The sequence below is a fragment of the Vigna unguiculata genome, chromosome 4, assembly GCF_037176805.1.
Source record: "Vigna unguiculata cultivar grain cowpea cultivar isolate G323 ecotype 2 chromosome 4, ASM3717680v1, whole genome shotgun sequence".
Lineage (NCBI taxonomy): Eukaryota > Viridiplantae > Streptophyta > Magnoliopsida > Fabales > Fabaceae > Vigna > Vigna unguiculata.
The window spans coordinates 19,869,596-19,896,601 of record NC_140795.1 but is presented as its reverse complement, the minus strand read 5'-3'; the positions used below and the strand labels follow the sequence as shown (position 1 = coordinate 19,896,601).

The 27,006-nt window shown below is 32.1% G+C and overlaps 3 protein-coding genes across 5 annotated transcripts; 2 read left to right on the top strand and 1 right to left on the bottom strand.

The window, feature by feature from the left end:
- The first annotated feature begins 5,045 nt into the window (after positions 1–5,045).
- LOC114180582 (uncharacterized) lies at positions 5,046–6,416 on the top strand. The gene is made up of 7 exons (XM_085671936.1): positions 5,046–5,204; positions 5,306–5,573; positions 5,660–5,756; positions 5,832–5,953; positions 6,032–6,116; positions 6,185–6,317; positions 6,402–6,416. Exons 1-7 carry the CDS (start codon positions 5,046–5,048, stop codon positions 6,414–6,416), a joined length of 879 nt encoding a protein of 292 aa, XP_085528062.1.
- A 5,500-nt stretch (positions 6,417–11,916) lies between these two features.
- LOC114165275 (uncharacterized) lies at positions 11,917–18,249 on the top strand. The gene is made up of 12 exons (XM_085671935.1): positions 11,917–11,983; positions 12,605–12,727; positions 12,842–12,916; positions 13,015–13,113; positions 13,199–13,300; positions 13,392–13,550; positions 13,636–13,689; positions 13,799–14,222; positions 14,295–15,223; positions 15,300–15,624; positions 15,691–16,517; positions 16,589–18,249. Exons 1-12 carry the CDS (start codon positions 11,917–11,919, stop codon positions 18,247–18,249), a joined length of 4,845 nt encoding a protein of 1,614 aa, XP_085528061.1.
- A 2,849-nt stretch (positions 18,250–21,098) lies between these two features.
- On the bottom strand, positions 21,099–25,167 carry LOC114182705 (protein IQ-DOMAIN 3-like). Of its 3 annotated transcripts, XR_014994675.1 has the most exons (7): positions 25,078–25,167; positions 24,443–24,703; positions 23,400–23,627; positions 23,083–23,205; positions 21,786–22,445; positions 21,333–21,448; positions 21,099–21,249 (listed from the first exon to the last, which is right to left on the bottom strand). XR_014994675.1 is itself a non-coding variant. In XM_028069633.2 (6 exons), exons 1-5 carry the CDS (start codon positions 25,144–25,146, stop codon positions 21,834–21,836), a joined length of 1,293 nt encoding a protein of 430 aa, XP_027925434.1. In that variant the 5' UTR covers positions 25,147–25,167; the 3' UTR covers positions 21,099–21,448; positions 21,786–21,833. The 3 variants fall into 3 exon arrangements, 2 of the variants coding, with proteins under 2 accessions (XP_027925434.1, XP_027925433.1); XM_028069633.2 differs by having other exon boundaries at positions 21,099–21,448; XM_028069632.2 differs by having other exon boundaries at positions 21,099–22,445.
- Positions 25,168–27,006: the final 1,839 nt, after the last annotated feature.

Genomic DNA, 27,006 nt, shown 5'->3' with positions numbered 1-27,006 from the left:
CTCCTTAGGGTTCCAACACCATGAGTGTTGTGGATGTCCGTGAGAGAACGAGAGTGATTCGTTCCATTTGTGAGATTCCTCTATGATTTCAGTTGATTTCACCGAACAAATCAACATGTGGAGGTTGTTCTGATCATTCACAGTTGAATGGAGCTCTTTCCCGTCGATTAACGGTGCCACCGACCTCATTATAAGGTAAGTTTGTTTTTGTTAAGGGACTAGGGGTTAGTTTTGGGTAGATGAAAAATATGAGATATAACGCTATTTTTCACGTTTTGGAGTCACCAACTTGTAGGAAGCGATACAAGTGACTTTCGTAAGTCAGTTTGGTGGTCATCAGCTTGTAGAATGCGATAACACCAACTTTCAAAAGTTGGTCTGGTTCAGGAATCAGAACTATTGGCTATCACAAACCAAAACCACCGTCTTTCACAATTCATTTGTACCCTGCATTTCAAAATCCGGTGCACCTGAATTTCAAAATCCGGTACACCTAGATTTCAAAATTAGGTGCACTCGGATGTTAGAATCCGGTGATGACGGATTTCCGATCTTCTTTTGCATTTGATAACCCCCATTTTTTAGCTTTCGATTTTAACAAATTTTACACCTTAATTAACTGAAAAATGCTTATAAAAATCTGAAATCACAAATATATTATATGATTCGTGAACCGAAAGTGGAATGATGGAAAGCTGAGATACAAAAGAGAAAAGAGAAAGAGGAACAAGAACGACAAAGAATAATTGAACAATAAAGAAGTTGAAAGCGCAGTTACAAAATCCAAAATGTTGTTGGAATGAAAGGGAAGAAGAATCAATGAAGAATAGCTCTAGAAGGAAGAAGAACCACCTCCAAAACATCTTTGCAATGTAATGAAAGTGAAAACGACTAAGTTGGGGTGCAAAATATCAGTAAATATAGCTAGGCAAAGTTGGTGAAGAGTAATTAAGGTTGGTAAGAAATTATTACCGTTTACCTTGTTTCATTTTTAATTTTTTTTATGTGGTCATAATGGTCATCAGAAAAACATTTGGAGGTGCAGGAAGAAAAGTTGGGGGTGCAGAAGAAATGCCCGTATTGGATGCTCAATTCATGAAGCGGAAGCCCGACATGGTTTGGTTTTATCAACTTCGACATGTAAACCAAGCTTGAGCTGTATAGATTAGTTGTCAATCTATTGAATATGTCATATGCAGAACTTACTAATGGATTGAATATTTAACTAATGGATTATCAGAGGACACTGCACTTATGTAGTGAAAATTCACCCACGATAATCGATTAGGTAAATTCCCTAATCCACTAATCTCAACAACAAAACTCTGATTTAAAAATAGATTTGAAAATCAGTTTGAAGGTTACGCATAACTGAATCAAGAAGAGATTTTTCTGAGATTGAGGTTCGTAGAGTTCTTGCTTTCTTGGAGATCATTTAATTAGACATTTAAGAAGATTGATGATGGATTCAATCTAGATTTGATAATCAGTTTGAAGGTTACGCATAACTGAATCAAGAAGAGATTTTTCTGAGATTGAGGTTCGTAGAGTTCTTGCTTTCTTGGAGATCATTTAATTAGACATTCAAGAAGATTGATGATGGATTCAATCTTTGAGGGTCAAGCTTGGCTTTAGGATTGAGTGTCACATATGCACATCCATTAGGTGTATTCGTTCCTTGCTCTCTTTTGAATTGTATTTATGTTCATTGTTGATTCACTGTGTGAGTGAAGGTCTAGGTGCAACTGTGTGGAGGCATTGCATCTAGGCGGAGTTCTTGATTTGTAGATCAAACACCTTAGTCTTTAGGGTCTTGAATTATATAGATGCTCTTGTAATTCTTGTAACTCTATTGATTTACTGAAATCCTCCTAAGTTCGGGTTGTCTAGGAGAAGACTGGTCCTAGATTCATTTTGAATCGAACCAATATAAAAATTGTGGTGTTCTTTTGTTTCTTTCATCTTCTATGTCTTCCTAATTGATTAAATTAACTACAAACTTTGAAAGTTTGTGATTGGAATTTTAAAGATTAAAGATAGTGATCAAGATTTCCTTAAATTCATTGAAAAACCAAAATAACCAATTCACCCCTCTTTGTTAGGTTATTAGACACATCAGTTTTAATAATTTGTAATATCAATTTTTTCTTTACACCATTAATACTTATCATTCGGTTTGTTATTTGTTCCTGCAGAGAACAAATAAGATAGGTTAGGCACAAGCGTCACCTTACCACGTAGTCCGCTATCTCCTTAGTTGGTCTCTTCCCAGTCGATACATGTCGGCTTGAACCTAGGGGGGCTTACCTGCAGAAGAGTCTCCGAAGCTCAAGTAAGTCAAAGCTCTCAGAGTCAAATCAGTGATTAATGAATGCGTACCTTTAAATGATGGGGTCCACGTGTATTTATAGAGCATTAATGACGTTTGACCATTTCATAGCCTGGGCCTTGACTTGGGCTCTAGTTTGGGCCATGAGTGGGCCTGGGCCCTAACCCAGGCCCTTGAGACCTATTGAACGCGGGGGCTTCTATTTTCGCTATGTTATTGGAGTAGTCGGGCTGGGCCCTAACCTTACCAGATATGCTCGAGTGGTCGGTCTAGACCGACTACTTGCCTAGATGGCTTATGTTGGTGATTTGAGGTGCAGGTTGTCCTCTTAGATATTTAGTTTAGGTTAAAACCGGTACAAGTTAGGCTAACTCGGCCTAGCCTGGGTACTTGGCGGTCTCGATGTGCACATTGTTTACTTGGTCGAGTTCGGCTAGGTACGGTACATTATTTGTTGGTAATTCTTGTACTTTTTTTCATTCTTCGCTGATAAAGAAAAATTGCGCCTTCATGATAACTCAATTGTCGATTGAAAATCCAAATATAACGGTTAAATGTTGATATATATATATATATATATATATATATATATATATATATATATATATATATATATATATATTAATAATACAATTCAAGGTAGCACAAAAGGCAACTTTTTAAATGAACCACAAAAAGCAAAACACACAAAATTATCCCAAAATAGTATATTGTAACATTATCTTTGGTTGACAAGTGGCACAGTCTCGCGACGACACGTGTCACTCATCTTCTAAACCCTAATTCCTTCACACTTCACTCTTCTCTCACTCTCTTCCTGAAACACTCTTCTCTCACCTTCTCTCTCTACCCTAACCCTAACAACTCTTCTCTCACTCTCTGCCGTCAACATTCTTCTCTCACTCTCTCCCTCTGCTGTAACCCTAACAACTCTTCTCTCACTCTTTGCCGTCAACACTCTTCTCTCACTGTCTCTCTCTGCCGTCATGCTACTTTTTCCGATCATTTTGTGGTTTTGCCTTCACCTTTTCCTCTTCATTTTTTTTCTCTCATCTCCGATCATTTTTTCGTTTTGTATTTATGGTTTCTTTAGGTTTTATCCGATGACTTTTAGATTTTGCCTTCACCGTTTACTCTTTATGTTTTTTCTCTCATCTCCGATCATTTTTTCGTTTTGTATTTATGGTTTCTTTAGGTTTTATCCGATGACTTTTAGATTTTGCCTTCAACGTTTACTCTTTATGTTTTTTCTCTCATCTCTGATCATTTTTTCGTTTTGTATCTATGGTTTCTTTAGGTTTTATCCGATGAGTTTTAGTTTTTGCCTTCACCGTTTACTCTTTATGTTTTTTCTATCATCTTCGATCATGTTTCGTTTTGTTTTTGTTGTTTTATTAGGTTTTTCCCGATTAGTTTTTCGTTTTGCCCTCACCGTTTACTCTTTCTGTTTTTTCTATCATCTCTGATCCTGTTTTTTCGTATCAGTTCTTGGTTGATTTCACATTTTTTATGGTTTCTCCGATCATCTCCGATCATTTTTTGCTTATTTTTTTAGGGTTTATTTTTATCTTTTTGTGTTTTTTGTGTTTTATTTTTCGATGCTAATTTTTTTGTTTTTACAGGCTGATTTCATATTTTTTAGGTTTTCTTCCACCAGGTATTGATTTTCCCTTCACTTTCTATTCAGATTTACAGGATTACCTATTTTGTAGGTTTTGAAGATTGATATACAAGATGTCTCCAAATGACAGTCATGAGTTTATTCTGAATTTGGAAGTCATTGGAACTCAACTCAATTTAATCTCTTCATGTTTGATTATCAGTGGTTGTTGATTTGTTGGTTGTTGATGTTGTTCATAAATACTTTTTAATATTAATCTTGATTTTTTTTTCTTGATCTTTTTAAAATGAATTACTCAGTTTTATTCATTGCAACGCAAGGTGGACCTGTTTTCTCATTCACTGTAAGAATTCAATGCAGAGGAAGTAATGTTTTTTATGCATATGATTTCTAATAATGTTTTTTATGCATATGATTTCTAACCTTATAATTTATTTCTAAGCTTATGATAATTTTTTTTTATGTAGGTTTACCCATATTTTATGTTGGAGTCCTCAGTTAATTAACATTAGGTCTTTTCTTTCCTTTATCTTCAATGCAGCTACATGACTACATCATGTTACTTCTTTCCTTTTTCAGCTTTGTCATCTCTTCATAATTTTGTTTGTCTTCTTTCGTTTTTCTTGAAACCTTCAAACAATATATTTATTTCCTTTTAAATGTCCTTCAGCATTTATTTTGCTTTTGCTGTCTGCCATATTTTCCTTTTATTCCACAACATTGAGCCGTGTGAAAAAGAGCTTTTGTTTTTTTCTCTGTTCTTCATATGTTTGACCATTTGCTTTTCCCACATTTTACTCTTTTTGGGAAACCAAAAGCAGAGTATACGTATGGTTTTGGTTTGAATGAACCATAGTATGCATTTCATAAAAGTTGTTTTTCTTTCTTCTGTCCCCTTTATATGTTTGACAGTTGCTTATCCCGATTTTTACTGAATTTGTGTAACCAACACCACAGCATGCGTACGGTTTTCCTTTTCATTTTTTATGTCTACAAATACATCAGACTATTGTTATGTTTTGATGTTCTATACAAATACATCTATCCACAACATCCTTTCTTCACTATTGCCTAATTTTCTGTTTTCTTTACACCATGTCTGCTTTGCAAAAACAAACCCAGTCATTACAGGAACTGAACCCGGAGAAGGAAAGCTGGAATATTGTTGCAAGAGTGGTAAGGTTATGGTTTGTAGAAGATTACACAAAAGGAAAATCTCCATTTTCCATGGAGATTGTTCTTCAAGACAAAGAGGTACTATACCATACTATAAACGTTCATCATTTTTTTAGTTTTCTTAATTTTTTTAGTTACCATGTTATATTATAATGTTTCATATGAAACTTTTCTTGCAGGGTGTCCTAATCCATGCGTCTGTTAGACGCACACTGATATACAAATTCCAATCTAAAATCAAAGAGGATAAGGTTTACTACATTCAGTCTTTTAGTGTTTCATGTAATGGTGGTTCTTATAGAACTACAAATCATGCCTATAAGATCAACTTCCAATTTGGAACCAAGGTCAATTTGGTAGAATCTACCTTAGTTCCCAATATTAGTACTGCATACACCCCTTTTTCAACCATCCAAGCACCTGGTTTTGACACAGATTACTTAGTTAGTAAGTATATTAATTTTTTTTCTTCTTTTTGCGTTAAAATTTTTATTCATTTTTTATTTTTTCATTGTTTTATTTTATATTTTTAGATGTCATTGGAATGTTGACTGGTGTTGGAACACAGAGAGAGTTAGAGAAAGGTGGTAAGAAGACCAAGATGAATGTCATCCTTATTCAATCTGATGGGTAAGATTATTGTTGTTCTTTGCACTTTATGTTTAACATTATTCTTATCTAACGAAATTTTACATCATGCAATAGTTATCGACTGGAGTGTACTTTATTTGGTCAATATGTTGATATGTTAAATGCATTTCTTGCGTCTGAAGAGGATCAATATGTTGTCATTGCTTTACATTATTGCAAAGTGAAGATCTTCCAAGGTAACTAACTTTTTGACATATTTTTACAAATGGAGTAACTTTTTTAAAAATTGTTTGACATCTTTATATATTTTATAGATAAAGTTTCTATTCAAAACTGTATGAACTGTACGAGGATAATTTTTAACTGTGATGGTGAAGATGCTACCAAGTTGAAGAAAATGTAAGTACATTTTGCATTTATTTTATTTTATTTTATTTTTTTCGTTTAATTTGCCTTTTTTTGTGTAGGATGTGGGATAGTACTGAATCTCCTTCTCAACCTCTTACCCAACTTGGTCAGTCTTCAAAAGTTAGCTTAGAAGAAGATTTCATTAAGCTGCATCCTAGATGCTCAATTGAAGGTCTCAAAGATTTTGAACAGGTTAAATTATTTTCCTCTCTCTTTCATTTAAATTGTTTAGTTTGAATACTCTGCTTTATATTGTTGCATTATTTATGTTCCAAGAAAGTACTTTTGTAGTGAAGGCAACTATCAAACATGTTCTAGATCATGATGATTGGTGGTACACAGCATGTATCTGCAACAAAGCTGTTTATCCTGACTCCAAAATGTTTTTTTGTGAGAAATGTAACAAACATGTCATTAAGGTTACACCTAGGTAATATTATTAATCTTCATAATTATTTTTTCTGTAATTTTTCTAATTTTACTGATAGACATATTTGTATAAATCACTAATGTTGTATTTATCTTTGCTTAGGTTTAAACTTAGACTTCGTGTAATTGATGCTACTGATTCTACAACTTTTGTTGTATTTGATCGTGATGCAAGTGCAATGTTGAAGAAATCATGCTCTGATATTCTTGACTTACAAGACAAGGTTAAGTATCCTATATATTGAAATAAATCATGATGAAATTATTTTTCATTCATTTCAATCATTTGCATTTCTACTTCTTTTTATAGAACACTGCTGCTGGTAACTTGCCTAAAGAGTTTGAAGTCCTCATTGATAAGACCTATCTGTTCAAAGTTGAGTGCAAGAATGATTATAATAGCAAATTTGAGCAATCATTTAGAGTTAAAAAAGTCTGCATGGATGAAAAAATCATTGAAAGCTTTACTGATGTTGAACTTAAGTCTTTGGTAAGATCTGATTTATTTCTGTTTATATTTTTTCATATATGTAGTTTTATTTTTACTATTTTTTGACTTTACTATATTTGTTAGGATGTATACTCTGCAAATGAAGAAGAAAGTAAACTTAAGCAGATTACAAATGAGATTGCACCTGATACCATTGCAGAGGTATGTTAATATTACAACTATACTTATTTTTCTAAATGTTTTTATATGCTAACTTTTTCAAGTTTATTTTTAGGATTTGCTGCTCAAATTCACTGAAGAATCAAATGATGTTGAGCCTGTAAGTGATCATTTGAACACTATAGAATCAAGCCCTGTTTCTACAGTGGAAGCTTTTGTCAATCAACCTTTAATTGATGTTGAAAATGATGACTTAACCCATAAAGAATCATCTCATTTGGATAATCTTAGCTTTGATTTGGCTACCAAAGCACGTGTCCCGGCAATTAAAAGGCAGAATCGATCTGCGGCTCAAGAAAACAAGAAGATCCCAGTGAAGATGTTGAAGAAGAACATCAAGATTGAAAAGTGAATGAAATTTGTACTAGACTTTATTTGTGTTTTTATCTTGGTTATGTTTTATTTTTTGGAAAACATTTGCTGATACTCATGACCAATATGTTTTGTTGTTCTTAAGTTATCATTTCCAAAACATTGACTTGAAGTTTCTCTTTATTTATTTATCAATTATATTACTTATTGCTGAACATGATTGACTTTTTATTTGTGCATTCACAATTTGCTAGCAGAGTCAAACTGTGTTGATATTATTTTCTATTATCAACACCTTAATCATGCTAGCTACATCAAAGGAATTGTATTGTATTTCTATTTGTATTTTGTTTTAAAAGATTTTAGTCTTTCAACATTTCTTTACATTTCAATGTTATCAATCAATTATGCGTAAATATATTTTTCAGGTTACATACATATAGTATTTATGTTTTGTTTTGTGTTGATTCGTAAACAGCGTTATATTTTGCTAGCTAAATCTGAATGTGTTGATATTATTTATTTTGTCAACTACACTATCATGCTAGCTACAATTTGTTTTCTTCTTTAGTTGTTTTAATTTTAAAAACATTCATTTCAAATTTCTTCTTATTTTAGTTATTGCTGAATGAGAGTTATTTTATATTGTCAACACTATAATCGTGGTACCTATATGAAAGCAAGTTTTTTGTATGTGTATTTTTTTTTAAAAGATTTTAGTCTTTCAGCATTTGTTTACATTTCAATATTAGCAATCATTAATTCGTAAAAATATATTTTATGTTACATACATGTACTATTATTTTTTGATGTGTGTGTTGATATGTTGCTAGCTTAAATTCAATGTGTTGATATTATTTTTTTGTGTCAACTACACTATCATGCTAGCTACATCAAACAGATTAAGTCTGCTCTATACTGCATGTTTTGACTACATTTTATTATTTAAAAATCATTTCTGAACACAATAAATGTTTGAATTCCAATTCTAATTAACCAAAACAAAATCCGTCATTCATTGAAAATTTACACCATCAATTAATTTATTTCATTTTTTGGAACGAATTTATTTGTAATTTTTTCTTTTGTAATTCATGAATACAAGAACTAGCATTTTATTGATTATTATCCATTTGTATTGCTGTTTGAAATTCTAATTTTTACTTTTGTTTCAAAATTTAAATTTTATCACTAATTAAAGAATGTGTAATATTTGAAATTTGTATTAAATATTATTTATTTATTATTTGATGTATTTAAATTTTTTGTATTATTCTTTCAACTATTAATTATAATTAGCAACATCTATAAATTTCTAATTTTTTTTTTAAATTTGACATTATATATTTTTTAATATTTTATTTTACGTAAATTTTGATATTACTCTTTAAACTTACAAATTGTTTTTTTTAATTTAATCTTTATTCTTTTAATTTTTTAAAGTTTATATTATTTTATTTTTAATATTATATTGGCCTTAATTTTTTATACGACTCTTTAAACTTCATTTAATGTTCTTTATTTAATCTTTATTTTGAATTGTTAATTTATAGATATGAAAGCATTAAAGAAATAAATTTTATTGGTTAAGTAATTAGAATTTGAAACAGTGTTTGTTATGTATAAAACTGTTGAGTATCCATCAAGTTTTGTTCATTATCCATCAACCAAACAGAACGGTCACTTTCCTTCACCGTTCATGGATACGTCTCCTTCACCCTCCATGGATACCTCTGTCCCTGTGTCTGCCAGAATAACCTTAGGAAGGTTCACTACAATGCATTTTGTTCATAATCAGGTATGTTTTGTTTACAAGAACTTGAAATATATGTTCGTTCTTCAAAATGAGCCCTTTCAAATGCACTGTACATTTTTTTGCTTCATTCAACCATTCATTTTTTGAAACAGTCTTCGAACCCTTATTTTTTTGGGTTTTTTTACATAAAAATCAAAACTTTACTTTATAATGGTTTAAATCTATGCTTTTTCTTTTTCTTCTTCACTTTTCATCTCTGTCTAACTGTTTCTTCTTTCATCAAACATGCATCTCTTTTTGCTTTTTATATTTCAATTTATTTTTCTTCTTTTTTTCTTCTTCGTTACAAAACTTTTTTGTCTTATCAAAAAATTTTAAGTTTCCAATAATAGTTTAAATTTTCAAAATTCTACTTCCGCAAGCAAAGTTTTTTTTTACTTTGTTGTATATCTGACGTATTCTCTGTCTTTCTTTCATTATCAGTTTAATATTTCCTTACATTCAGTTTATTACAGTCATTTTTTCAAATTTTATTGACCCTATTTTTTCTTTGTTGACCATTGGAATTTTAGGAGTTCGGTCATGTTGATCGTATGTTTGTTGCTATGTTTGCTAAAGAATTAGGACCTGTTTGGAAATTGGAAGATATTAAAGGGAATCGCCATCAGTTAACTTATAATATGGATGTTAATAATCCATTGCTGACTGATGGTTGGTCTAGCCTAAGAGTTTTCTATAAATTGCAGCATATCCATCAAATCATATTCAGATATGTTGGAAACTCAACATTTCAAATTACTGTATTCTCCGGCATGACTGCAATCTCAACTGCCGCCAAATTTCTGACAAACATACATCGATTGCGATCAAAACAGTTTTTTAGAGTGAAATTGACAAAATCTCAAAGCCAAGCTAGCCATCTGGTGAACAATTTGCTTTTATATTAGTTTTTATATTCTATCCACTTCATAGAAGTTTTTATTTATTTAACTATTAATTTTTTGCAGGACCTACCAACTGACTTTGCAGCTTATGTTCGCAAACGTAGATTCAAGAGGTTGGAATTGCAGGGATCGACCAACACATGCATTGTTCAGTGTAAGCTTTTGGTGCGTAATTCACCTAAGAAGTCCACTAAGATTGGAAAGGGATGGAAGGACTTTTGCATATTCAATCGGTTGAAAGAAGGGGATGTTATTGTCTTTGCAGCTCACAACCAAATGAGAAAGAAGAAGATAAAAGTCTATGTCAAAAAAGAGTTTAGCTTTTAATATCTTACTTCTCTTTTATGAACTTTAGGTGGTATTTATGTTTTTGGTTTTCACTTTGAAGCAAGTTTGCTTTGTTTTGGTTTGTAAGACTATCTATCGTCATTTTGTTGCTTCTAATAAGTAGAAGCTATATCTATAAGTATTATCCGTATGCTAATTTTGTTGAACTTTAATATTTTACTTACTTTTATTTTACTTATTTTCATGTTTCAAAATATTTTTTATAGTTATGTATTACTTTTATATATATTTATGAAAAAAACATCATTACAACTTAGATTTATTTTAATATTAATGTTATACAAAGAATATTCATTTGTATCAATCAAAATTATTAAGAAAACTAATTTTTTTACCAAATTTATAACACGGAATTCAAGTTGTAAATGTAATACTATCTTTGTATTGTAATACCAACATTATAATTCTGTTATCTTTGTATTGTAATACTATCTCAAAACAATTCAATGAAATAAATTTAATTTGTTACTCTCAAAGTTGTACTGTATTTATGTTTTAAAAAGTTGAACAGCACGTGTATTCATTTTTTATCAAAGGACAATTTAAATTACATTAAGCTGACTATTATCAATGTAAATTCTTTCATTGTAAATTCAATGAAGAAACAAATTTGTACTTTTATGGTTGACTATTATCAATCATAGTGCTTATTTGTTGGTCGAAAGAGGTATTATGGCATAGATGCAAAGTCTGAACAGAAGCATATCAGTGTCTGCAAATCATGAATTTGGACATTGCATATCAACAGGTACGCTGTTCCAGATATTCATCAAAAGTTACAGTTTCCATATTAGTGACTTTGTTGTTCTTTTTTATAAAAAGATGGTACTTACATTATCTACCTTAGGAATTTTGAGCGTGTAAAACTGACTATGTCCCTTTATATTGAACACATCCTCCAACAAAATGTTTATTTTATTGTACTTCTCTTCAATGTCTAAACAAACAAAACATCAAGTCTATGTATAAACTTCTGGAAACATAACAATGTATGCATAAAAACAATTGTATGCATAAACAAACATAAACAAATGGCTGCAAATCTATCAACAAATGCAAGAAGAAAAACGAAGACCATTGTGTGAACAAATATTTCAAATATGATGATTAACTCCTCAGGTAAAATAAACTTTTTGAGTTATTCATTTGTTCTTAAAACTTCTTGTCAATAAATTACATTAAGCTCTCATTCTTTTTCTTTCATGAATGATTCAAGAATTATTTCCATTACTTTCATTGTAAAGTAAATGTATAAACAAATTTCTACTTTTATGGTTGACTATTATCAAGCATAGTACTTATGTGTTGGTCCAATAAGGTATTATAGCACAGATGCAAAGCCTGAACAGAAGCATATCAGTGTCTGCAAATCATGAATTTGGACATTGGATATCAAAAGGTACGCTGTCACAGATATTGATCAGAAGTTACAGTTTCCATATTAGTGACTTGGTTGTACTTTTTTATAAAAAGATTGTACTTACATTATCTACCTTAGGAATATTCAGCGTGGAAAACTGACTATGTCCCTTTATATTCAACACATCCTCCAACAAAATGTTTATTTTTTTTCAACTTCTCTTCACTATGTAAACAAACAAAACAGCAAGGGTATGTATAAACTTCTGGAAACATAACAGTGTATGCATAACAACAATTGTATGCATAAACAAACATAAACAAATGGATGGAAATCTATCAACAAATGGAAGAAGAAATAGGAAGAGCATTGTGTCAACAAATATTTCAAATATGATGATGAACTCCTCAGGTAAAATAAATTTCTTGAGGTATTCATTTGTTGTTAAAACGTTTTTCTCATTATACAGATTTTTGTAATCACTATCTACACCTCTTAATATTTTTTTTAGGTATTCATAAAAAAATGCAACAGATCCAATTATTTTATTACTTGGATTGCAATTATTTTAACAGTTTGGATTACATTGTTTAATAATTTTATTTCAAATCAACTTCATCTATTACTGCTAAAGTTTAACAGTTTGAACCATTTTAGCAGTATGGAATGAAAATATTACTCCAACTATCAACAACTCCTTTAATGTCAGTGAAGATAGAAACCTACATGCTCAAGCAATTCAATCTTCAAATAGAAAGCCATTGTTGGAGTTGACATGTCGTGGTAAGTTTTGTTCACTGAAATTCCCAACAATGAAGTTGAAAGGCAGAATGTGTCATTCATCTTTATAGTTAATGTAATATTTGTATTTTAAAGTGGATAATTTTTTTTTTGCAGACATTGACCAACGTAATTATAAGAATGCACGAGCTAGAAGGAAAGTTATTAGGGATCAGAAGATTGCAGAAAAAAGTAATAATAGGCCTGATAAATCTGATATTATTTTATCTTTATTTCAATTCCTTTAATAGTTTTTGTATTATTAATATTTTCTAACATTTCATGTAAAGAAATTCATGGTTCTACCTCCATTGGATCTGGAATGGTTTGTAATTCAATTGAAATCACCAATGGTCCAATTTTGCACAAGACCAACATTAACAACAAAGGTAACAATCCAAATTGTATTCCAAGTTTCTGTTAATTCAATCCAATTTTGAAACTAATATATCATCATTTTATATCTAATTTTAGATCAAAAATTTGCTGGTAGCACCTTCATTCCTGCTTCTGTGGCTTCTTCTTCTTATTCTGAAGTTGTTAATCTTTTTGATGTCGAACAGAACCAAAGTCATGGTAATTTGTACTATTAACAAAATTATTTTGAATACTTTAATTACTTTTAGTGTTACAATTTCATTTTGCTAATGCTTAATTCAATATTTAGACATATGTAAGCTACAATCCTATACCAGTGCAATATCAAGTCAATCATCTCAATATTTAGAAGCTGTAAAATTGGGGCAGCCTTCTCTTCATGATGTTATTACACCTATTTCAAAGATATTGGATTTTGACAACAATTCTGATGAAGATGAGAATCATGGTAATCAATAATGCTTGACTATAAAAAATAGATTAATATTTTTTTGTTTAACTTTATTATTAATTGTTTATTTATTTTATATCAGATTATCTTATTGGGCATTTCTCCTCTGATTTGTATTCAAGAGCTGAAGTTCAAGGTTGAATACAACTTTTTACCCAATTTATATTATTATATTGTACATATAAATATAAAAATCTTTTAATTAATAACATATTTTTTTATGTACTTAGCACATGTTGATGTAGGGGACTGTTCCATTGAGTGTCCCTATTGTGAAGCTCAATTGTGGTACGAAGAAAGATCTGATAAATGCAAAAGATTACAACAAGTTGATTTTTCTCTTTGTTTTCAAAAGGGAAAAGTCCAACTTCCATTGTTAAAGAAACCTCCTCAATTGCTTCAAAAGTTGTTGAAAGGTGAAGATACTACAAGCCAACATTTCTTACAGTACATAAGAAGCTACAACAACATGTTCTCATTTACATCAATTGGTGCGAAGATTCATTCCTCAATCAATGATGGATGTGGTCCTCCTCAGTTTATTCTTAGTGGTCAAAATTACCATCGCATAGGAAGTTTATTGCCCGATAAAGGATCAAGTCCAAAATTTGCACAACTATATATTTATGACACAAAAAATGAAATAACAAACAGAGTTAGTCATTTTGGGTATGCCTACATACTTTATTATTATTTTTATGAATCATTGTGTATATTATTTATCCTTTTGTAATTTTACAGGTCTGATATACAACAATCCATTTTTGATAAATCATTGATAGAAGATTTGAAAAGCATGATTGACAAACACAATGTTCTTGCTCAATCATTCAGAAGAGTAAGAGATTTGATACATGATGATGATCAATCAGATTTTGGATTGAGGTTATTTAGACATCGCTGTAAGGATCCTAGAGTATACAATACCCCAATAGCAGATGAAGTCGCAGCATTGATAGTTGGTGATTTGAGCACTTTAGATGTAGGAAGAGACATCATTGTCAAGAAAGTTTGTGGTCAGTTGACAAGACTACATGAAACTCATACATGTTTCATTCCTCTGCAATATCCTTTGATTTTTCCATATGGAGAGGATGGTTATCAAGAGGATATTCCAATTAGAGATTGTCAAAGATATGGTCAAAGTAGAAAGAGAGTTCGAATTTCTTTACGAGAATTCATTGCATTCAGAATACAAGATAGAAAGGTTGAATTTGGTAACATTGTACACTCACGTAGATTGTTTCAACAATTTTTAGTGGATACCTACACGATGATTGAAGCTCAAAGGTTTTCTTTTATAAGAAATAATCAAAAACTCATTCGTTCTGATATTCTAAATGGGTTACAAGAAGCTGTTAACAAAGGTGAAACTGATCCTTCTTCCATTGGAAAGCGTATAGTTTTGCCAGCTTCATTTACAGGTGGCATGAGATACATGTTCAATAATTGCCAAGATGCTATGGCCATTTGTAAGAGGTATGGCTATCCAGATTTGTTTATAACAATCACATGTAATGTCAATTGGCCTGAAATTCTTGATTTTGTAAAATCAAGAGGTCTAACTGCTTCAGATAGGCCAGACATTGTTTGTAGAGTTTTTAAAATGAAATTAGATCAAATGATGACAGATTTCAAGAAGAATAATTTCTTTGGCAAAGTCAATGCAGGTACAGAAACTACATTTCCATCATTCTGATTTTTTACCTAAAATTGTTTTGTCTAATTATTATCTTCAAATTATAGGTATGTATACAGTTGAATTTCAGAAGAGAGGTCTGCCACATGCTCATATATTATTATGGTTGAGTGACTCAAACAAGTTAGAAAATGCAAAGCACATAGATAAAGTAATCTCTGCTGAACTTCCTCATCCAGATCTCTATCCAAAACTTTCAAAGGCTGTTAAAACATATATGATACATGGTCCGTGCGGAGCTGCTAGATTCAACTCACCATGCATGAAAGAAGGTCGGTGTTCGAAATTTTTTCCTAAAAAGTTTAGACATAAAACTACAATTGATGAGGATGGATATCCTGTATATAGGCGTAGAGATGATGGTTTATTTGTGTTGAAAAATGGACATAAATTAGGTAATGGAAATGTTGTGCCTTATAGTCCTCTTCTCTTAATGAGATATCAAGCTCATGTTAATACAGAATATTGCAACAAATCAAACTCAATCAAGTATTTGTTCAAATACGTCAACAAAGGTCCTGATAGAGCCACAATGAAAATTACAGACAAAGAGAATGATTCTACAGAAGTCCGTATTGTTGATGAGATTAAAAGATATTATGATTGTGGATATTTATCTCCATGTGAAGCAGTTTGGAGAATTTTTGGATTTGATATCCATCATAGATGGCCTGCTGTTCAGCGTTTAACTTTTCACCTACAAGATCAGCAAACAGTTTTGTTTAAAGATGATGATAGAATTGATGATGTATTGGAGAGGAATGACAACATCAATACCATGTTTCTAGCTTGGTTTGAAGCTAACAAAAAATATGAGGAAGGAAGGAACTTGACCTATGCTGAATTTCCAACAAAGTTTGTTTGGATGTCTCAACAAAGGAAATGGAAACCAAGAAAGCAGGGTTATAGTATTGGAAGACTGACATATGTTCCTCCAGGATCGGGTGAATGCTATTACATGAGAATCTTACTGACAAAACAAAAAGGTTGTATTAATCATGATAGTATAAAGACAATTAATGGTAAAACATTCTCTACATACCAAGAGGCTTGCCAGGAATTGGGATTATTGGCAGATGACAAAGAATTCATTGATGCTATTAAAGAGGCTAGCCATCTTGCATCTGGAAATCAACTTAGAAGATTATTTGTGTCTTTGTTAATCATGAATACAATGTCAAAGCCAAAAGTTGTTTGGGATGCAACTTGGAATTTATTGGCAGATGGTATCCTATACCAAAGAAGGAAACACTTGAACATACCAGGTAGTAAATATAAATAATCTCCATTCTTTATTCCATATTTTTTTATTCATGACATGTTATTTTTTTTTTAGGTTTTCAAATGGAAGAACATGATTTACACAATCTGTGTCTTCTAGAAGTAGAAGAACTTCTAAACTCCAATGGGCGATCTTTAACAGATTATAGTTCCCTTCCTCAACCTGATTTGTGTCATTCATTCAAATTTAATAACAGGTTCATTATTGATGAATTGAATTATGATAAAGAAGAAATGGAGAAGCTACATCACTCTCTATTGCAGTTAATCACTAATGAGCAACTACATGTTTATAAAAGAAATATGACAGCAGTGAATTCAGATGTAGGAAATTTTTTTTTCTTATATGGTTATGGTGGGACTGGAAAAACATATTTGTGGAAACTTTTGTCAGCTGTTGTTAGAGCAAAGGGAATGATTGCGCTTAATGTAGCTTCAAGTGGTATTGCATCTTTATTGCTTCTTGGAGGTAAAACTGCTCATTCTACTTTTTGCATACCACTAGCAATCAATGATGAATCAACGTGCAACATCAGTCAAGGAAGTCTTCGTGCTAAACTATTGATGGAAACAAAACTTATCATATGGGATGAAGCTCCTATGATGAATAAGTTATGTTTCCAAGCTTTTGATAGAACATTGAGAGACATTATGAGAGCTACAAATAAAGATAATGCTGACAAACCATTTGGTGGAAAGGTTGTTGTCTTGGGCGGTGATTTTAGACAAATCTTGCCAGTAGTAAGAAAGGGATCAAGGTATGATATTGTCAATTCAGCAATTAATTACTCTGATTTGTGGCAATATTGCACAGTTCTTAGGCTATCACAAAACATGAGGTTAAAATGTGCTGTTTCTAATGAAAGTGCAATACATATAAAAGAATTTGCTGATTGGATTCTTAAAATTGGAGATGGAAATATGAATTTCAATGAAAGTGGTGAAGCCAACATTTCAATACCAACAGATCTTCTAATTCTAGAAAGTGAAACACCTTTACTTTCTTTAGTGAAATTTGTTTATGGTGGTCTAATTGAAAATATCATGAATCCTGCCTTCTTTGATGATGGTGCTATACTTTGCCCTACAATTGATAGTGTTGAACAAGTAAATGACTTCATTTTATCTTTGATTCCTGGTGAAGAACAAATTTATTTAAGTTCAGACACTCCTTGCCAATCTGATGATGATCAAGAAATTCAAGGTGAGTGGTTTACTCAAGAGTTTCTAAATGATATCAAATGTTCAGGGATTCCAAATCATAGGATTAAATTGAAAGTTGGCGTACCAATTATGCTTTTAAGAAACATTGATCAAGCAAATGGTCTTTGCAATGGTACAAGGTTGCAAGTTAATGATTTGGGAAAGAATGTTATCTCTGCTACTGTCATAACAGGGAAAAATGTTGGTGACAAAATTTTCATTCCAAGAATGAACTTGACACCTTCTGATTCCAGCATCCCGTTTAAATTTCAAAGGAGGCAATTTCCAATATCCTTATGCTTTGCAATGACAATAAACAAAAGTCAAGGACAAACTCTTTCTAAAGTTGGACTTTATCTTCCTCGCCCAGTTTTTACTCATGGACAATTGTACGTAGCAATTTCTAGAGTCACAACAAAGCAAGGACTAAAAATTTTAATTTTGGATGAAGATGGAAAAGTAAGCAATACAACTACCAATGTGGTTTACAAAGAAATATTTGAAAATCTTTGATAAGAGGTATACAGCTTACTTTACCCAATTATTATACTTTGTCAATTATTGTATCTTTAACTGTAATTACTTTGTTTTGTTGCAGATTATAATTATGGATGAAGATGAAAAAGTAAGCAATACAACTACAAATGTGGTCTACAAAGAAATATTTGTAAATCTTTGATAAGAGGTATACAACTTACTTAAGAAAATTATTATAATTAGTCAATTATTGTATTTTTAACTATAATTTCTTTGCTTTATTGCAGATGATAATATGCCTACCTGCAGCCATATTGAAAATACATAGTCATTGATACATCTTTGAATTGCATTATTTCATTGTCCAGTCATAGATTGATATTTTGAATACCATGTTTGCTGCAGTACAGATATTATAACAGTTATAAAGATTCTGAATTGTTGTTATTTTTATTTATGTTTCTGGCTTTAATGTATTGTCAAGAAAAAATATGTACCTAGATGTTCTTATTCCTTACAGCAGTACATGTGGCTTTACTGTTATAAATGCATTACAGTTGTAAATTGTTTTTGTTTAAGTTTCTTTATATATTAAAATATCTGCAAAGAACATATACAACATATATAAAGTAACTTTACAATTACAGCCACTGTTTGCACGTGATACTGAATTTTTGCTGCCACTTTCAGGTAATATTCCTTTTCCACGTGATAATCTTTGCTCTTCCATTCTCAACTTCAACTTTACCCATATATTTAAACCTTCTATTTTTTCTACAATTACATGAATGGAGATGGAGCAAACCAATACAGATGGAGCAAACAACAGAAGAATTCTTTGGAACTTCAACACCATCTACATATGCTCTCAGGTATGCTGTAAATTTAAGAACAGAAATAAATTTTTGGAAAGCATTGATATTTGTTATTTTATGTGTTTTCTGGTGTGAATTGTATCATCCTGGTTCATATTGTATCAGGCACATTAAGATTTCCATATTTTTCCCTCATATAATTGTTTGAGTTTATGTTTTCATTTCGTTGCAGAGATAAATTTGTTCCATTTTTTACTATGTTTATTAATTTGTAGCCATTTGGATTTGTCGATCGATATTTTGCTGTTGCTTATGAACACAAATTAGTTCAACAGTGGCACTTGGTAGATGTAAATGGTAAGAGCACGACAGTTACCTATAACATGGATTCAAATAACCCAAAAATCATAGGAGGTTGGAGTAATATGAGAGATTTGTATGACATCAAAAGTGACTCTCACATGCGGTTTCAGTATATGGGAAATTCTTTATTTCACATAATTATGTTTAAAGGTGGTTGTACACCAAGGAGTTTGTCAACATTTATGTGCCGTATCAGTCATCAAGAAACAAGATCTATATTTTCAGTGAAATTGACAAAGTATCAAAGCAAAGCAAGTCACTTGGTATATGTCTTACGAATTCTTTTGATCAGTTCAAGTATTATAATATCAATTTACATATAATTAAATGAAATTAATTAATGCACTAACAATAAAATTTGAATCATACAGGACTTGCCATCAAAGTTTGCCAACTTCATTCGGGACGAGAATGTAGAAGATGTGTTTCTTATAGGGCCCAAAACTATAGTCAATTGCAAAATCCTATTATCAAATAGGAATAGAAGTTCAACAAAGATAGGTCAAGGTTGAAGGTTATTTTGTGTTGAAAATGAGTTAAAAGAAGGTGATATTGTTGTCTTCCAAACAGACAATGATTTTATCGAACCAAATATTGAGGTCTTTATTAATGGTTATTGTTGTGATTAGATTAAGCATATTTGTAGAATGTTGTTGTTCTAAATGATGTATTTCATGACTTATGTTTACTATCATTTCAATAATATCATTATCTAAGTTTAACATCTTATAGATTTATATTTTATTAAATTCTTAAAACAAATTGTTACACTTCTATAATTTATTATCAATAATAAAAGAAAAACCCGTGCATGCACGGGTCAAAAAACTAGTATATATATAATACAAGACAAAATCTATCGTTATTCGAGTACAGGAATTCGTCAAAAATAATCTTTAAGTATAGAATTTTGTCAATTTTGGGTTATTAATGCCTTCTCTTAGGTGTTATGTTTTTTAGATTTCCTCTCTGCATCATTTTATTCCTTTGTGTTGAGACGAATCTAGAATAAAATCTTACTTCTTTCTTTGATTGGATATTTGAAATATAACACATTATTTTAATGTAAAGTTGATTTGCAAAAATATAATTTGTTAATTAATTAAAAAGGCGTTAAAGAGGTCAGGGCCGCAATCTGATGGACCACCTAATTTGTATTTGCTCCAGTGCGGTTCATATTTAAGGACCTTTTCTTCCTGTAATCCAATTATGACTAACTGCACCTCATAGTAACAGGAAAGAGACAAAATTGTCCTCTTTCACTGGATCACGTCATTAGTATTGCTATTGCTACCGCCACATCATTACTACTACAATTTCTTCATTGTATCAAGTATAATTAATTCCTTCATTATAAAATTGTAAAAGTAATTAACTCCTTCACTCTTTTAGGAAAATTTGTATGTTCCAACGATCTATACCTATTATATAAATTTTAAGAAACAAATTTCCTATATGGCAATCACTTCCTAGATGCATCTTTTATTTTTCTTTAGGAAATTCTTATTTATAAATTTCAAGAATTCAACTAAAATGTCAGACCCACGTGAAAAGAGAAATTATGTAACAGGAAAGTAAATATGATCTCACATTTCCCAATATTGATTCCACATCTCCAAAAAGGGAGCCAAAATAGATTTACTCTTTCTGTAATAAGTCCAAACCTTAAAGAAGAAATGAGTGAAGGAAAATTTCAAGATTATGACCTACTAATAACTAATATAGTCACAATCAAAACCAGAAAATTGATTTACAATAAAACAATACAAATAGCATTCTACCCCCAACAAGTGTTACATTAAGTTAAACCAAAAACATACCTTGTCAAAAGCTAGTGTCACTCCTAAAACGAATCAACCTAAATAGAGTTATTTGTTAAGAAGAAATGTAAAATATGTTTGACCATATGAACAAAACTGATAAGCAAATATTGAATCTTACTCCTGAAAGCACCATCACGAGGGGAACTGAAGAAGAGGACCAAAGCAACCATCAAAGTCATCACTCATGGTTCTAAGAGAGTTGGTGCCAAGAGTAATTGGCGCATGAAACAGTCTCTATAATATAAACACAACTGTTAAACGGCTTAAGATGACTTTTAATCGGTTGTGTTTAAAAGAGCTATTTGAATAAATTTCTCTATAAATACTTGTTTGGAGAGGAAAAATGAATCAAACTCCTTGGGTAAGTTAAAATCAACTTATGTACCTATACTTTTATGAAAGTTAGAAGAGAGAAGCTACATAAAAGTTGATTTTAACATACAAGAAAAGTTTAATTGATTTAATCTCCTTTTGTAAGTGATTATGAAGAAATTTATCCAAACAGAAGCATAAATATTGTTCTCCGACAAGAATTACTCAAGTGGCAATGATATCCAAAGCACTACCTTACCCTTCCATTGCTAATTGATGCAAAAGGTTTACGGTTGAGGATTATGGTTTAGGGTTTAGGAGGATCAGAATGCCTTCTTGGAGCAGCTGAAGGAGAGAAAGAAAGACGTTTCCTTACAGCAGCACCTCCTTTTTCAGGTGAAGGCCTTTGGATTTTGAACCTGGCCTTGGCTGAGCTTGTAGGTGCCATGTAACTTGGAATGGCAGGGTAGCTTGCAAGACTCTCATCATCTCTCACTGAGGATCCTGCAATGCTGTGTCGGCGATATCTCTCCGATTGAATGCTGAACATGCTTCTTGAGTCCTCATCTCCACCCCAGAACACACTACCCTTTGAGCTTGATGGCCTTGCCTTGCCACTAGCAGATGGTGCCTTTGAAGGTGAAATGTGAGGGGATGGTCTTCTTGCCTTCTGGCCAAAAGGGGAAGCTCTTTTGTCATGGTTATGATCTTGGAGAGAATAACCTTTCCCAATTTCTCCTACTGTCATGGCCCTGCTTGCTGCACTCTTCACTGATGCATGATCATTGTGATCCACAGTGCTGTGGCCATCCCATGGCCGAGTAGCCATCCACCTCTCTAACCAACTCCACCCCCATTGGGGATTGTTTGGGTCCATAAATGTGGGATTTAATGACTTTGAATTGCCCTTCCATGTTTGCTGTTTCACAAAGTAATTACATCATAATTCAAAAAGCTGTACTTTTGCTGATAAATATCTGTAAAACAATGAACAGGATCCAAGGGAACAAATAGATTTATGCTGGCCTAAAGAGTGCATGAAAACTGATGTAACTATTATTAGAAGCCACCAAATAAATGGCTTTGAATCCTATTGATGTTTTATATGATCAGTCTGCATTAAACAATGATCATCCCTGACAGATTATGATGCAAGAGTGCGTAATGTGCAATAGCATTCTTTGTGTGAATTGGTTTAACTAATTGGATTTCTTTAATAGGTTTGCACATATTACCTTCAGAATGCATTATCTGTAGAATATCTGTACAATCACTAAAAACAAAAGGTTCTTCCATAACGTTTTTAATCATGCTGATTCATAGTGCAGTTTGAAGAAACTGATAAATCTTACCTAGTTAAACTCTATTTCTGTTCTACATTTTTTCATGAACAGATGTTACTTATGGGCTATTTTGTGAGTAATTAGGGAACCAGTCTACTGACTAACGTGGGAATGTGAAAATGGAATTATTTTTTCAGTGTCTGAATTTTGGGCTTGTTACTCTCTCTATTCCACAAAAGTCCAAAATAAAAATGAGAAGAAAAGTCTGGCCACCTGATGTGAGAATGAATAGGCCAAAGCCCTCTCTCTTCTTAAAGCTGCTTCTTGTTTGTGCAACAATTTGGCTTCAATTTGATCCTTTGACTGCAAACTGTGATCCCATTCTTCTCCAACCTGCTGTAAAGGCATTTGTACTTCAATACACATTCAAAATCCACATTCCAAGCTTATTGTTTTCAGATGAAAAAGTAATAAGTTCACATAAAAAAATGGGTGAAAAAAGACTCAACAACTTAATTTGAGAGCTTCTAGAGAGCACATTAATCACACTGGTTCATAATAGAAGAGGAAAGCATGCTTATAATGCTTACAGCAGCACGCAGCTTCTCAAGTTGTTTTTCATGTTTCTGCTGCAGTTGGCGCTGAAGAGCTTGGTTCTCTTCAGACATTCTAATTCTCCTTTCACGAATCTGAGACTGTAATCTTGCTAGAGTTTGCATGCTTCGTAGGGTGCTAGAAGCTTGTCTTTTAACAGATTGCCCTTGCACTACGGTTTTCAGCCTCACCAAACCTCTCAGGGCACGCAATGCTCTTCTTGCCTATAATTTGCAAAACAAGAACAACTCGTTATATGTGCAACATAAAGCAACTACATTTTAGGCACAAATTCTATTCATATTGAAGAAGCTGTTTCTCCAAAAGTTATACACCTTTGAATATAATTATATGTTGCATCTCCACAGCCTATAAACCCCAAAAATTCTGTTCATAACCATGAAAACAAATTAAGTGGTGTACAAAAGGACAATGAAACTCCTCCTGAAAATGAATTTGAGCTTTCATGCAAAATCCTGCAAACCCAGTTACAATTTAGAACTTCTGGCATAATTTAATGGAATTATTTGGGATAAATGTAATTTATTGGAACTCATTTTCCCTATTTTCTGTAATTACTATTGAATGCATAATTACAACATTTCCGTATTTGTTGCCAATTGAGATTTTTAAATTGCCACTTAATATTTCTGCAGTTTTTCATTTTACTTGTTAAGCTTGGTTTTGTGAAGAAAAAGGTAGTTGTAGATGTGGGCTCATGCATGATGTCTACATCTAACTTAGCCCTAATTTGTTGTTTGTTGTTCCCACTTTCTATCTTTTTTTATGCTTTGTTCAGCTTTTAACAGTAGTATTAGGTACAACCCTTGTAATGTACACAAGTGTAATATATATATAATATAATACAATGTCTGTTTAAACTTCTCAGTAAAACAAAAATACTTTAAGAAAAGAAAATAAGGTAAAATGAATAGAGTTTCTTCCATATATTAAAACCAAGTTATACCCTTCAACAATTTTATCAAATTTCTATCATTTAAATTGTTCAAAAAGTTATTTTAACTTGAACATTGGTTACCATATATCCACGAAATGCAGTTTGAATCTTGACAGCTGCAATCTCTTCCATGGTCTTTCCAGTGTAATGTGGCATACTTGTGAGACGAACAACCTCTGCAGCAGCATGAGCAGCAGCAACAGCAGCCTCTGCTGCAACAGCAGTGGCAAAAGCCAAAGAAGCAGCATGCTTGCTTTGTTCTTTCTCAGCATCAATTAATTTAACATCTGCTGCAATTTCCCTCTCCTTGTTACTGCTTGACTTGTCACTTTTCTGTTTTTTCTTTCAATGCACCAAAAAGTAAAAGGCTAGTTTGAGATCCACACTGCTCACGAAAATCAATATTGTAAAATAAATCAAAATGAAGGTCTCTAGTTTCTTATTTAGCAACTTTTACTTATGATTTCATAATTTCCAATTAGAGAAATTCTCTATTATTCTTAGAAATTTAACGGTTTCGGCACTTCTCTTGTGAAACTCTCTCCATTTCCCACTTTTTCTGTGCTCAAACTCATTCAACTATTGGCTCAACCTTAAAAACAATAGTACCAAAATATTTAAACTTCTATGAAGAGTAAGAAATGTATCAAAAAATGAGTTGCTTTGTAATAGTTGTTCTTTTTCCTTGTTCAATGAACATAATAATGAAAGTAAACCTTATCTTTTTTGGAATCTGGGCTGAAAACTTTCTTCACTGCTGAAAACCAACTTCCTTTTTTCCCCATTTGCAATTCCTGTTACTTTGACGGAAAAGGAAAGGCAAATTAGATCTCAATATCAACCCAAACATCATTCGTATAAGGGAAGAAAAAGATGACCAAACTTCTATTAAAAGTAATTAAAGTCAACACTATTAAAAACCACATGTTCCAATTAATGCACTTTGAACTCTAAGAAAACCGTTGAAGAAAACATAACTCATGCATAGACTTGGGAAAGGAAACGTTGAGAGAGAGTAAAAACAGAACGCTGTAAACAGATCTATGACAAACGTGTTTGACTAAAAATAATCAGTTATTACTTAGAAGAACCAGAACTGAAAATGAATAGCAAAAACAACATCCAACAAAGAAAAATACAAGATGTCAGAAAGTTTTTAATTGCTAATGTGATGAGAACAAATGGATATATAAGAACACGGTTCTAAATCTCCACCATAGAAAAGGCTTTGTTCTAATAAAATACAACAAAAAAATGCAACTTTGGTTTGGTGTGGAAAATTGAAGGAAACACCCAGATGTGATAAATTGAAAAAACCATTAAACCCATGTCAAGATTTCCAATTCTGAACGGGAAAAACTCGAAAAGAAGGCAAATTTAGCCTGCAATGAACAGGTGGAGAATGAAAAACCCATAGATGGTATGAACCAATACGAGTAAAAGAGAGAGCAAAAGAAGAGAGACTAAGAAGCCCAATACAAAGCTACCAATTTTGAAGGCCAAAAAACTTGAAAAGAGAAAAAGGAGCAAAAATGGATAAATGCAAAAAGAAAGAGGAGGCAAATGAAGTGAAAAACATTCCAAGACCTTTGCATGAGAATGCCAGATTCCTGCAAATAAAACTCAAGGGTACTTGGTGTGGCAGAATAATAGAAGAAGTTGATGAGGCCCACAAGGGAAGAAGAAAGAGGGACCAGATCTTGGTTTGAAGGAAACTTCAACTACCGGGAATGGAACATAACAGTATCCACATGCTCACTGGGTCCCAATTCTGTTGCGTTTGCTGATTTTAACGTCAAACAGTAGACAAATTAAACGAAACAAAACAAAACAAAAACAAGTTACACATATAAAGCACGAAGAAATCAAAGAAAGAAGAATAAACTAACTTTTGGTTGCTGTGAACTATTTTTTTTTTTATCAGCAGCTGTGAACTAAATGATCTATGTAATTCACGAAATTAATCAAAAGTTCTAAAAGTGCATGAATATCAATTATACAACAGGCTTATGAAGGAGTAAAAATGAGGTTTTAAGGTTAATGATATATAACACATAGTTTTCCTTCGCAAATCTTGTAAAATAACACACAGGTTGATGATATGTAATTCGAAAGAGTTGGAAGATGAGAAAGATTTTTGCTTTCATTCATCTATAAGCCAAATTATATTCACTTTTTGATCAAGAGAATTGAGTTCCATTAAGTAAGTTCAAGCTAGAAGATACAAGTATTCTTTAAACCTTACTCCGTGCTAAAAGTTGAGTATTACTTGGAATAATTGTCACTCTTGATGATAGACTCAATATTGTTTGAAACAATAATCACTACTACCTACAAACTATGATTACAAAAATAGTGATCAAATTATCACAAGAATGCTAACTGTACCTGATCGATACTATTTCGGTGCGGAACCAGACGATCTCAAGAACAGTCTGTGTCGAACCTCCTCCCGTTCCTCCTTGGACTCCTCCTGGATCTCCCTACCGTCTGCACTCCGGGGGTGGGGGTACCTGCAGGCACTCCGACGCTCAATTGGTTCAGTGAGAAAAGTGATTCGATATGAGGCGCAATTGGTTCAGTGAGAAAAGTGTACCTTTACTTGTTCACTAGGCCTTAATTTATACTAATTTCTTAATGGACCT